At 40.9% G+C, this 14,161-nt stretch overlaps 1 protein-coding gene across 3 annotated transcripts in view; it reads right to left on the bottom strand.

Moving 5' to 3' along the window:
• Positions 1–14,161, bottom strand: part of Phka1 (phosphorylase kinase regulatory subunit alpha 1) — a 195,553-nt gene that overhangs the window by 138,081 nt on the left and 43,311 nt on the right. For all 3 annotated transcript variants that reach the window (XR_003847395.1, XM_008855548.3, XM_029557441.1), the window contains exon 6: positions 2,609–2,689. Coding sequence is in view for 2 of the 3 variants with exons in the window: in XM_008855548.3 (XP_008853770.1) it covers positions 2,609–2,689 (81 nt within the window). In the remaining variant the exon portion in view is untranslated. The remainder of the gene's footprint in view (positions 1–2,608; positions 2,690–14,161) is intronic.

Raw genomic sequence — 14,161 nt, 5'->3', positions numbered from 1 at the left:
CCTGCCTCTGCCTCCCAAGTGCTGGGACTACAGGCGTGTGCCACTATGCCCGACTATTTGTATTTTTGAGATAGGGTCTTATGTAGCCAAAACTGGCCTCAAACTCACTATAAAACATAGATGATCTTGAACTTCTGATTCTTCTGCTTCCACCTCCCAAGTGCTGGGATTATAGGCTTGCACCCCTGCTTCTAGTTATCTTTTTTTTTTTTTTTTTGGTCTTTTTGAGACAGGGTCTCCCTGCAGCCTCAGCTAGTCTGGAACTCAATATGTAGACCACTCAGGCCTTGATCTCACTGAGATCTGGCTGCCTCTGCCTCCTGAGTGCTGGGATTAAAGGCATGTGCCACCACGCCTGGCTTTATCTTATTTTTTGTAACTAAAACAGCCTAATTGTTTTCCTGTGTTATGAAAATTCTATTTTGGCATAATATTCTCTCATATGGCTGTAATAAAATATATTTGGTAATTTACCAATTGCTGTAAATCTGGGTTGTCTTTAATTTTGTACTCTTAGATACAGCACTTTGATAAACATTCTTTGTCAAATGTCAAATTCTTTGAGGTCAGGGATTGTGTTTTTACCAATATTCAACACACATCATGGCTTACTGTTGAGTTAACAAATACTAATTTGTTTCCATTCTGAATTATTTTAAGCATTAATTCCCTGAGGTAAAATCAAGTCAAAGGATATGGACAATTTTTGAGACATAATACTAAATTGCTTTTTGTGCATGTAATACCAATATAATTTATCACTAACAATATTATGACAGTAGTTTGCTTAATGCAAATAAAGTATTTCTCTTATTTTGTCTTAGCTTGCTTTTGAAACATGTATGGATTGCATTCACCTACATTAAACTGGTAATAAATTTAGATATAATTTCAAATTTTTATTGATTATGTGTAGTTCCTCAATTATGAGGCCAACCTCACCTTGTCTTGGGAGTAGGAGGCAGTTTTGGCTGGCTTCCTTGAAGAAATGACACCTAAACTGAGAAGTTGACCAGGCTCAAAACACTCATTAGCAACAGAAGGAAAACTAGTGAATTTACAGCAGATAAAGCTGGGTGATACCACCTTAATGAAGTGATCAAAAACAGTATCAATGGGACAGAGTTACATCATGTACTTCCTGATGTTAGATAAAGGGTACAGCAGCACCTCTGTGATGTTCTTCCCCAAAACATGTAACTTGAATCATGAGGTATCACACAAAATAAAACTTGAACTCTGGAGTCTATATAGATAACTGGTTTAGAGTTGCATAATAAGAAGTGCAGAAGAGCCTGGAGTGGCACTGCATGAACATAGTCCTGGGGTGGCAGAGGTAGCAGGATCAGGAGTTCAGGTTATCCTCAGCTACATAGTGACTTCAAGGCCAGCCTGTACTATGTGAGACCTTACCACAAATAAACAAAAAGCTGAAGGGAGTACTAGGGTACAACTACACCTGTGGTAGAGTATGTGCTTACCAGCACAACACTCCATCCCTATGACGAAGTCAAACCAATCAAACAAAGAAAAACTAGCCTGCATTCTTCAAAGATGCCAGTGTCCCAAAACACAATACTGAAGTATTGTTCCAGACTGAAAAAGCCAAAAGAGATATTATACCAAAATGTAACTTGTTATCCTAGACTGGATTCTGCACCACAGGATTTTTATTTTATTATAAATGCCATTATTGGCACAATGAAAGAAACTTGAATAGGTTCTGAGGTGTGTATAATGATAGTGCTTAGTTCCTGATTGTTATGGTCTTATCCTGGTTATGGAAGAGTCTTTAGGAAGTACATAGTGAAGTGCTGAGAAGCAGTGGCTGATCATGTCTGCAGTATATTTTCAACTAGCTCATAAAAAAGTGTGAAGGGGTATGTGTGTGTTTGTGTGTGTGTGTGTGTGCGTGTGTAAATAGCACGAGAGAAAGTAAAAGCAAGTATTAACAAGTGGGGAACTTGCATAAATGGTATGTAGAAATTTTTCGTACTGTTCTTTTTTTCCTCTCTTTTGAGACAAGAGTCTCTGCATCTCCAACTGACCTGGAATTTGGTATGTAGACCAGGCTGGCTTTGATCTCACATAGATCCTCCTGCCTCTGTCTACTGAGAGCTAGGATTAAAGGTGTGTAGCCACCATGCTTGGCTGTACCATTTCTGAAGCCTTCCTCTAGTTTAAAGTGATTTCAAAATAAAAAGAAGCATCAGATGTAGGTCAGGTGTGGAACACTTGCCCAGTACTTTCTGTAAGGTCGTATCAGGGATTTACAAAATGTATCATAGCCTTATAATGTTTTTTGTTTATGTCTGAGTTTTTTTGAGACAGGTCTTCCGTAGCCTCAGCTGGCCTGGAACTCGCTATGTAGACCAGGCTGGCCTCAATCTCATAGAGCTCCACCTGCCTCTGCCTCCCCAGTACTGGGATTAAAGGCATGTGCCACCACACCCAGCTCAATATTCAAAGTTTTGTCGGAGAAATCTGAATTTTCCTTGTAGTTTAAAAGAATAAGTAGTTTGATGGTCCACATTAAGTTTTTATCTATGGCAAAGGTGTATCAGACTCCATTGACCCATACTTGGTATGAAGAAGAAAGAAAAATTACCTTGGCCATTCCAACTGAACTGGCATTCAATTCTGAGATTCCTTGGTTGGTCTTGTCTCCACGTTCCCATATCCCAAAGTCCTGACATAAAACAATGAAGATAAGACTAGGAAATCATAACCACTAAACTCTGTGTGTACAATCCCAGAATAAAAATTACCAATAGTAGCTAATTTTCCATACATATGCATACCTGCATTGGTTACTGAGGAGCTGACAATGTGTTGGGTGGCCCCTGAAGCTACTTTAACCATAGCTTTAAAGTGAATTGGGGCCTCGAAGAAGATGGAGGTATCTTCAACACTTAATCAGAAGATATAAGAAATATAACTCAGGTCATCTCAAGCTTTCACCATAGTAGATTCCAATACAGTCTAGAACATGAAGGCTAAACGGTAGCTGGTACTGTATCTCCAACATACATTCTAATTTTCCTCTGTTGGTGCTGACAATGTACCATGCACTAACCTGTGTATTATCTTCCTTAATTCTTACATTCTACAGATGATGAAACTGAGCTACAAAAAGAAGTTAAGTAAACTTACCCAAGGTCATATAGCTAGTAAGTGACAGAACTAAGATTAGAGTCCAAGGACTCTTACCCTGAAACCTACTCTTAGCCATAACTTTATACATCCCCTTGGTAATCTAAAAGTAATATTTAAAATTACTTTTAAGACATTTTATTTTGAAATAAATTTACATATAGAGATAAATTGCAAAAAATAACACAAGTTCCTGTACACCTCTGTTTTCCCTACTGTTAACACCCAACATAACCATACTACAATTGTCAAAGCTAAGAAATCAATATCAGTATAATACCATTAAACTGTGGACTTTATTTAGCTTTTCCAAGTTTTTTCATCAGTAATCTGGTCTTTTTGTTTTATTTTGAGACAGGGTCTCATGTAGCTCAGGCTGGCCTCCAATTTGCTATATAGCCTAGGATGATCTTGGACTCCTGATCCCCTTGCCTCAACTCCTCAAATGCAGGGATTGCAAACATATACAACCATGACTGGCTACCTGTAGGCTTTTATACATTCCAGGATTCCATGCCATTCCTGCCTTATTTCCTTAGTGACTTCCAATCTCAACTCTTGAAACTCATGACCTTGACAGTAATTAAAAAAAAACTAGTGAAAGTTCAATAAAGTCCATGGCGTGGTTAATACTGAGTTTCTTCATTTTACTATTATTTTTCCATTTGTAATTAATAAATACTTGGAGAAACACTTTATGATTATATAAATATCACAAGGCAGGGTAGCTCATGCCTGTAATGATTCAGGAGGTGAGACTGTCTCAAAAACACAAAAATAAAAAGATCATGTCAATAGTCTATTTCTCTTTAAACACACAGTCATTTAGTGTTCATTGTTAGATGTTGCCTGCAGCAATTATTACAGTGATGTTTTAATCATAATTTTCTTGTTTCTTTATTACTCTTATCACTCATTGCACCTCTTTTCCAAAGAATACAGTCCCCTGTTCCTTGCTTTTTTCCTTATTCAGTTATTTTTTAATTTTAATTAATTAATAATTATTGTGTGTATGAGGTATATGTGGGTACACATACCACAGGATGTGTATGGAGGTCAGAGGAAAACTTTGTGGAATCCATTCTCTTTCCACTTTTATGTCAGTTCCAGGGATTGAACCAAGGTCGTCAGGCTTTACCCACTAAGCCACCTTTCCAGGCTTTCATTCATTTAGTTAATATTAGTATGCCCTTGTGGATACTTGGGCTGTTCCTGGTTTATAATGGGATACTTTCACTATTTTGTTGCTCAAGTTGTTTAATTGTTCCAGGTTTGGCCATTGGGTATCTTTTAAGGTAGGATCCTGTGCCTTTTTATTTATGGTATTTTTCTTGTGCCCTATTTCTCACTGAGCATTTCTTCACTGCATGACACCGTGAGTCTCTTGGGGCTGGGAAGATGGCTTAGCAGTTAAGAGCACTGGCTGCTCTTGCAGGGGACCCAGGTTCAGCTCCCAGCACCCACAGAGTGGCTAACAACTGTCTGCAACCCCAGTTCCAGGGTATCTGACAGCCTCTTCTAACCTCTGTGGGCATTATACAACACTGGTGCATTTACATGCATACAGGCATAAGACTCATGCATATAAAATAAAAATAATGAATACAAATTTATAAAAAGATTCTCCAGTCTCATCATGTATTTTCCTTGCCCTGGCACTATGTCTAAAAGGAGCCCCAGTTTATTCTATTAAAACATGGTTGCTACAATCCAAGACCAGAGCACTTATTAATGTTAATTGTCATTGGGATGCTATTGTTTCAAATCCCTCACTGAACAGAATATAAAGACAGAAATATGCACATATGTTGTATTAGTTACATTTCTGTTGCTGTGATAAAACACCATGACCAAATGCTACTTATGGAAGGGTTTATTTTGGTTTATGGTTCCAGAAGGAGAGTACATAATGGCAAGGGGAGGCATGGCAGCAAGCAGCAGGCATAGTGGCAGGAGCAGGAAGCCAGAGTTCACATCTTCAATCACAAATATGAAGCAGAGAAAGGAAACTGGAAGTGGGGCAAGGCTATGAACTCCCAAAGCCTACCACCAGTGACACACTTCCTCCAGCAAGGCTATCTCTCCTAAAGAGTCCATGACTTCCCCCAAACAGTGCCACCTACCGGGGACAAAGTAGTCACATACTGGAACTAATGGGGGAAAATTCCCATCAAACCATCCCACACATATACGTGTACACACACACAGACACACACACAGACACACAAATTATAGTTTGGATCTGAAATATCCTCCAAGTAGACATGTGCAAAATGCTTGGTTACCAGATTTTGTGGCACTACTGGAATGTGCTGTTACCTTTAGTAGGTGGGGCCTAGCAGAAGGAAGTAAGGTCATTTGGGGGGTGGTATTGGTGGGGGGGTGCTAGAGGGGTCCCTGACTCTTTTTTTACTTCTACTGTTACAATCTCTAGATGCAACAGAAAGGCCAAATGCTTCTTATTTTCATTCTGAACCACAACAAGCTTGTAGTAATTACATGCTGACAAATAATACTTGCTTTCCTTAAGAATGTCTATCTTTGGCCATGTGTGTGGGACATGCCTTTAATCCCAGCACTTGGGAGGCAGAGGCAGGCAGATCTCTGTGAGTTCGAGGCCAGCCTGGTCTACATAGTGAGTTCCAGGACAGCTGGGGCTACAGGGAGACCCTGTCTCAAAAAGATAAAAAAAGAAAAAGAATGTCTATATTATAAAGAAGAAAGATAGTAGATGACACTCATGCACCAACAAATAGAATCTCGGGGAGGGGGGTGAATAGAGATCATTGAAGAACAGCAATCCTCTGAGGTGGGTGACAGTGGAATGATGCTGATTTCGGTAGTGAAGAAATAAAGGAAACTTTACAAAATGGAAGAGAAGGAATGAGACTCCAGAATCTATTCTGGAGGGCTCAGCCTCAAGCTGGGAGTATTCAGTTTCAAGTGCAGAATGTGAGAAACTGCAGAGTGGGAACCATGGCTTCAAAGAGAGAGCCTCAAAAATACCCACTGTACTTTCAATAAGAAATAATACAGTGAAAAGTGTATGATGGGGTCAGGTGGTTGGACAAGGGACAAAAGTCCCATGGCACTTACACAAGCTCAAGGAGGGAGAGAGACCAAGGGGGTAACAATAGAGACACTAAAAAATACAACTCTGAACTTATTACTGAAAAGATCTGCAGTCCAACCAGACAAGAATCTTGGTATCCACACACCATAATAGGTGCTGGAAAAATGCTCTCTCCTTGGCACAGGAACTGAAGCAGTGGCAAGAAGCCACTACTAAAAGACCCCTGCTGGGGGCTGGAGAGATGGCTCAGTAGTTGAGAGCTCTGACTGCTCTTTCAGAGGACCCCAGTTCAGTTCCCAGCACCCACACGATGGCTAACAACTGTCTGTAACTCCAGTTCCAGGGGATCCAATGCCTTCTTCCGACCTCTGGGTGAATTGCACGTCATGGGTGCATTTATACACATGCAGGTAATACACTCATACACATAAAATAAAAATAATAAATAAGACAGTTTAAAAAAGACCCCTGCTGAGTCATCAGCTAGGTGTCTCTAGAGGCAAAGGTCCCTTTTACACAGCCCACTCTGAGAACCCAGGGCAAGTGTCAGGGGACTATACTCTGAGATCTGGCCTGCAGAATTCCTCTAGCTAAAGGGGGAAAGCTTTGAGTCAGATCATTGTGAAAATCTTGTCTGAGCCACAGAACAGAGTGTGACTTACTAGCTCCCTAGAAGAGGGATGAATAGTATCAAGTGTTTAAAGGTGCCAGGGTCTAAGATACACCAGTGAAAAGCTCTGTGTTCTACCTAGAGACAGAAAGACACCTAGGATACAAACCATACTCTCTGTGGAACACAAAGATCAACAGAGGAAGAAAAATACCACAAAGGTTATGCTCTCATCAGAAGATATTCACCTAAAAGGCCAGAGATGTTAAAACAAGATATCATGGACAGACTCTGCACCTCCCTAGGCAAATGATGGCATAAAGGCAGACTATACCTGAACTCAGGCAAGTGCCATCCTCAGAGGATGGGAACTCAGAACTCTTTAATTTTTTTGCTACAGTTTTTTTGTGTCTGTGTATGTGTATGTGTACATTTTGTGTTCATGTGTGCATATCTATATGCAAGTGCATGTGCATGGTATACATATGCAATGGGGAGGTCAGGGGTCAACACTGAGTGTCCTTCTTAATCATTCTCCACTTTTTTGCATTGCTGGGATTGAATTTAGGGCCTCACACATACTAGGCAAGTGTGCTGGATAGCTTGAGTGTCAATTTGACGCACCTGGGTTGAGGGAGCCTCAATTGGGGAATTATCTTCATTGGACTGGCCTGTGACCATGTCCACGGGGCACCTTCTTGATTGTTGAGTAGTGATGTGGGAGGGCCCAGCCCACTGTGGGTGGTGCCACCCCTGGGCAGGTGGGCCTGTGTTGCATAAGCAAGCAGGCTGAGCAGGGGCCAGGGGAGCATGCCAGTAAGCAGAGTTCCTCCATGGGCTGCACTCCAGCTCCTGCCTCCAGGTTCCTATCCTGAGTTCCTACCTTGGGCTCCCTGATGAACTGTGACCCGGGAGATGCAAGCTAAATAAACCCTTTCCTTCCCGAGTTGGTAGTGGTCAGAGAGTTTTGTCACAGCAATGAAGAAACAAACTAGGACAGCAAGTGTTCTACTACTGTTATAGTCCCAGCCATTCACTTTATTTTTTTTAATCCATTTTTCTTTAAATTTTTTTGATTTATGTATTTTTATTTTTATGTGTATGAATGTTTTGTGTGCATGTATGTAAGTGCACCTATGCAGTGCAAAGCCCACAGAGGCCAGAAAAGGGTGTCAGATCCATTGGAACTGGAGTTTCGGACAGCTGTTAGCTGTCATATGGGTGCTGGGAATCAAACCCAGATCCTCTGAAGAGTAGCCAGTGCTCTTAACCAGAGTCATCTCTCCAGTAGCCCATTTTTCTTTTGAGACAGGGTCTCACTATGTCACCCTGACTGTCTTGAACCTCACTATGTAGACAAAGTTGGCCTTAAACTCACAGAGTTCTGTCTGCCTCTGTCTCCCAAGTACTGGGAATAAAGGTATGTACCAGTACATCCAGCTAAATCCATTTTTGATCAGAGAATTTCATTAGCTTTTTATTTTCAAAGACTTATTTTCATTATTTAAATGTGTGTGCGTGCATGCGTGTGTGTGTGTGTGTGTGTGTGTTGTGTGTATGTGTGCGGGGGGTGCCCATGGAAACTAGAAGAGGGCATCAGATCCCCTGGAGCTGGAGTTACAGGCAGTTGTGAGCCACCTGATGTAGGTGCTGGGAATTGAACTCACCTCCTCTGGAAGAGTAATAAGCACTCTTAACCTCTAAGCCATCTATCTCTTCAGGCCCTCCACCTTAGTTTTGGGGATAGAGTCTCTCACTGAACTTGGGGGCCATCAATTTGGCTAGGCTGGCCAGTCAGTGAGCTTCAGGGATCTAGTTGTCTCTAACCGACTAGTGCTGGGGTTATGGCCACGTGCTGCTGCACCTGGAGTTTTATGTAGCTGCCTGTACAGCAGGCACTTTACTGACTGAACTATCCCCACAATATATGTAGATCAATAAATTTAATACATCTCATAAATAGACTCAAAGACAGAAATCACATATCAGTAGATATGGAAAGGCCTTTGACAAAGTCCAACATCCTTTTGTGATAAAAGCCCTGAATAAACTAGGAATAGAAAATAGAAGTAAAGATATTAATATCTTTACATATATAAATCTATAGCTAACTTTACACTCAATAGTGAAATACTTACAAATAGGAAAGGAAAAGGTCAAATTATCCCCAATTTGCAGACAGCGCATGATTCTATATATAAAAGGCCTTAAAGACTACACCAGAGAGCAGGGCATGGTGGCCCACACCTTTAATCCCAGCACTGGGTAGGCAGAGGCAGGCAGATCTCTGTGAGTTCAAGGCCAGTCTGGTTTACACAGTGACCAGACCAGCTGGGGCTACAGAGAGACCATGTTTCAAAAAAAAAAAAAAAGAGATATAAAAATTTCAACGTTTCAGGACACAAAATTAACATACAAAAAGTTGTTTTCCGGGCTGGAGAGATGGGTCAGCAGTTAAGAACACTGACTGTTGGGGCTGGAGAGATGGCTCAGCAGTTAAGAGCACTGACTGCTCTTGCAGAGGACCTGTGTTCGATTCTCAGCACCTGCATGGTGGCTACGAACTGTCCTTAACTCCAGTTCCAGGGGAATCCGAAGCCCTCTTCTGACCTCTGCAGCATTGCACGACACAGATGCACTCACATACATGCAGGTAATACACTCATACACATAAAATAATAATAAAAAAAAAGAACACTGTTTTTACAGAAGACCCGGGTTTGAATCCCAGCACCCACATGGCAGCTAACAACTGTCCATAACTCCAGTTCCAGGGGATCCAACAGCCTCTTCTGTCCTCCATGGGCATTATACAACACAGGTGCACTCACATACATGCAGGCATAACACACATACACATAAAATAAAAATAATAAATAAAATATTTTTTAAAAAGTTGTTTTCCTATACATTAATAATTCACATGAACGGCAGACCCCAATCTTATCTAAAGGAATATTGGCAACAGCTTGCTACTAGATGAAGAAGAGCTGAGCTTCCTAAAACAAAGAACTATAGATAGGCTGACTAGACTCAGAAGATGGATAAGCACTGGGGAATAGCTGGGAGCACTGACAACACAGTGGACAGTAATAATAGGGATGACAGAGTATATGGGCTCCAGCGGGGGGGGGGAGGCATGGGAGGGTGGTGTCACTTGGGATGTGGGGGTATATAGATGAATAAGATTGTTTGGGATGTTATGTATGAAATACAAAAAAAATAAATTAAAAAATGAGTCATATTTGAGGAAGAAGCATAAAAATTTGCTCCATGTTAATTAATTAGTAGATGTGAAAAACATTACCAATGAAATCTACCTGATGACTTTATATCCATGCTCAGATGCCAAGGAGCTCAGAAAGCAACCGATTGTGACTAGCAATAATCAGATATACAGAGAGCTTAGAGATGCATGTGCAAACATGTAAGTGTTAGTTTCATTAAAAATGAGGCTCAGTGGATTAGAGCACTGACTGCTCTTGCAGAGGACCTGGGTTTGATTCCCAGCACCCACATGGCGGCTACGAACTGTCCTTAACTCCAGTTCCAGGGGAGTCCAAGGCCCTCTTCTGACCTCTGCAGCATTGCATGGCACGACATGGGTGCGCTCACATACATGCAGGCAATGCACTCATACACATAGAATAAAAATGATAAATAAAATTTTTTTAAATGAGTAAATGAGTTTTTCTGTATGAAACAGTATATTTTAGTAATGAAACAGAGATATTTTTAAAGGTTAAAACCTCATTCAATTTTATGTCTTATAAGGTTTATACTGAATACAATATTGTATAACTCTATTAATTCAACTGTAAACCTAAAAATTTACACCCAATTTTGAAAGAGATACATCTTAGCTCTGGAAATTGCTATTGAATATGTCAATGCTGTTGCAATGAAATGCTTCTTCTAATTATGTGGTTATCAAATAAATAATTAAAAAAAATAATTCACATACTGAAATTTTAAGGACAAGTCTGGTGGCATGCCTGCCACTAATCCCAGCACTCGGAAAGCAGAGGCGGGCAGATCTATGTGAGATTGAGCCCAGCCTGGTCTATATATATTAAGTTCCAGTCCTCAAAAACAAAACAAAATTTTTATTTGTTTTAAAACAAAATTTCTAAACACTAAAGAAACTGAAGAAGACACTAGAATATGGAAAGACACCCTATGCTTATATATAAAGATCAGCAGGATTAAATGGCTGCATTACCAAGGAAATCTACAGAGTCAGTGTGGTCTGCATCAAGATTCCAATGGCATTCTTCACAGAACTAGAAAAAAATACTAAAATCTACATGGAAGTACAAAGGAATCTGAATAGTGAAAATACTACCAAGCACAAATAACAAGACTGGAGGTATCACAATACTTGACTTTAAACTATAATACAGAAGCATAGTAACAAAACAGCATGATAATGGCATAAAATCGGGGCTAGGGCTAGGGCTAATATTAGAGAAAAGAGGGAAGACAAGGGATGCCTTGGAATGGAATAGAAGGGTTGACCTGGATAGAATCCCACACAGCTACAGCCGCTTGATTTTTGACTAACATATACTGGAGAAAAAAATTGCCTGGATGTCAGGAAAACTAAGTGTCTACATGTAAAATGAAACAAGATCCTTATTTCTCACCCTGTACAAAATGAACTCAAAATGGACCAATGACCTTAACGGAAGACCTAAAACTCTGAACAGTTATAGGAAAACTTAGGAAAAAGACTTCAAAATATAGGCGTAGGCAAGGACAGTCTAAAAAGGACTCTAATAGTTCAGGAAATAATCCCAAGAATTGACAATTGGATTACATAAAATTAAAAGCTTCTGTACAGTAAAGGAAACAATCGTGAAGAGACAGGCCATGCATAGAATGGGAGAAAATATTTGCTAGCTATATGTATGGCAGAGAATTAACATTTAGAATACATAAAAACTCAAAAACTAAAGACTGCCAGTTCAAAAAATTCAATCAGTAAATGGGCTAATGGAATGAACAGGCAGCTCTCAAAAGACTAACGACTAACAAATAATAAAAGCGCAAATGACTAATAAATAAATTATAAAATGTTCAACATCCTGATCCATCAAGGAAATGGAAATAACATGGAAGTCAGGTATAGTGTCCCATACAATGCTGTACTGCCAGCACTTGGGAAGATGAGACAAAGGAATCACTAAGCTTGAGGCCAGCCTACACTATATAGTGGGTTCCAGGGCAGCTTGTCTCAATTAAAAATATAACCAAAAAACCACATGGAGATTCTATCTCACCTCATTGAGGATGGCAATCGTCAAGAAAACAAGTAACAAATACTAGAACATGGGGTGGGGTGAGTATGGCACTGTTACACACTGTTGATGTGAATGTAATTTAGTTCAGCCATTATGGAAATCAGTATGCAGATTCCTTAAAAAACTAAAAATAGAGGCTGGAGGGATGGCTCAGTAGTTAAGAGCAGTGGCTACTCTCGCAGAGGACCTGGGTTTCGTTCCCAGCACCCACATGGTAACTAACAATCATCTGTAGCTCCAGTTCCAGGGGAATGTGATGCCCTCTGATACCTCCGTGGGCACTGCACAACATGGGTGCAATTACATACATGTAGGCAATACACTCATATACATAAAAAAGCCCTAAAAATAGATCTGCCATATGATCTAGGTATAGTTTTCCTGAAAATATACCCAAAGGAATCAAAATCAGCACACTACTGAGAGACCTGTACATCCATGTTTATTGCAGCACTACTTAATTTTTATTTACTGTTTTTATTTTATGTATATGAGTGTATTGCCTGCATGTATGTGAGTACACCAGTGTCCTGTAATGCTGCAGAGGTCAGAAGAGGGCTTTGGATTCCCCTGGAACTGGAGTTAAGGACGGTTTGTAGCCGCCATGTGGGTGCTGGGAATCGAACCTGATTCCTCTGCAAGAGCATTCAGTGCTCTTAACCGTTGAGCCATCTCTCCAGCCCCCTGGCAGCACTATTTATAATAGCCAAGTTATGGATTCAGATTCTAGATACCCATCAAAAGATGAAATGATAAAAAACACATGTTCTGGGCTGGCAAGATTACTCAGTGGCTAAAAGAGCCCACCGCCAAGTCTGACAACCTGATTCGATCCCAGGGACCCATATGGTAGAAGAAAATTAACTGTTAGAAGTTGTCCTCTGACCTCCACTATCCTATTGCAACATATGCTTGCATATGTACACACACACACATACACTCACACACACACAAATAAATACATAATACATGTAAAAAATTAAAAAGCTGCTTCACTGGGCCTGAAGGACCCACCAAGGCCTCTCTCCTACCCGCAGGCCTCGCTCCGGGGTAAGTCCATTGAGCCCTCGGTGCCTTGACTTCCCCAGCGTCATTCACCTTCCCATCTCCCCTGCCCATCTCTCCTACTTTGAGTCCTGTCCCATTCCTTGTCTTAGGGCCCCAGACACCTGGGAAACCAATACTGCCTCCTGAGCCTTTTCATCCAGACCAACATAGTGCCTTCTCTGGGCCCCAGGAGCACTGCTTCTGGGCCTGGCCCTGCCCTCACCTCCCTCTGCTTCCCTGGATCTGCACCGCCCACCAGCCTCTTTCTGAGACAGGGGCTGGCCTTTCATCTTCCTGATCCTTTGCATGCAGACCAACACAGCTCCTAAGTGCAGTACCCAGGAGTCATTGGGGCCTCTTTCCACCCCATCTGCCTTTGCATCTCTGGGCAGCAAGGTCACCAGCTGCCCTAACCAGCATCTTTCCTGGGCCAGGGACCCAGGCCAGTCCAACCCCCAAATTCCTGAGGCAAAAATCGTTCCTGGAGGGATCCAGACCTTAGGAGAAAGCCTGAAAACATCTGATCCTCATCTGAATTGGGCCTCCTTGGGAACTCCTGAAGACAAAAGCAATCCGGCCACTCCAATATAAAATCAAAAGAGAGAACCAGAAGCTTGGATGAGCCAGCTTTTCATGCCCAAAAAGTAAACCACAAAGAAACATAAAGTTCACAAAAAGAAGCAGACCTAAACTTGAAGGCCTGAGTCTCACACAAGAATCAGAAACTACAAAAGAAATTCACATGTCAAAATCACAGAGAAAAATAATAACATGAAAAACCAAAATAACATATCCCCACTAAATACCAATAGTCCTCTAGAGGAGTACAATGAGAACCCCCTAGAGATAATGCAAGACATGGAACTCAAAAGAACAATTATAAACATAATAAAAGAATTCAGTGAATTTAAAGAACACACACAAAAAGAAATCAAAGAACTGAAGGAAGATAGGGATAAACTTCTGTGAATTCAG

Source organism: Nannospalax galili, unplaced genomic scaffold, assembly GCF_000622305.1.
Source record: "Nannospalax galili isolate Female #2095 unplaced genomic scaffold, S.galili_v1.0 scaffold747, whole genome shotgun sequence".
Lineage (NCBI taxonomy): Eukaryota > Metazoa > Chordata > Mammalia > Rodentia > Spalacidae > Nannospalax > Nannospalax galili.
Note: the sequence above shows the minus strand (reverse complement) of the source record. Positions and strands in the feature narration are given on the sequence as shown.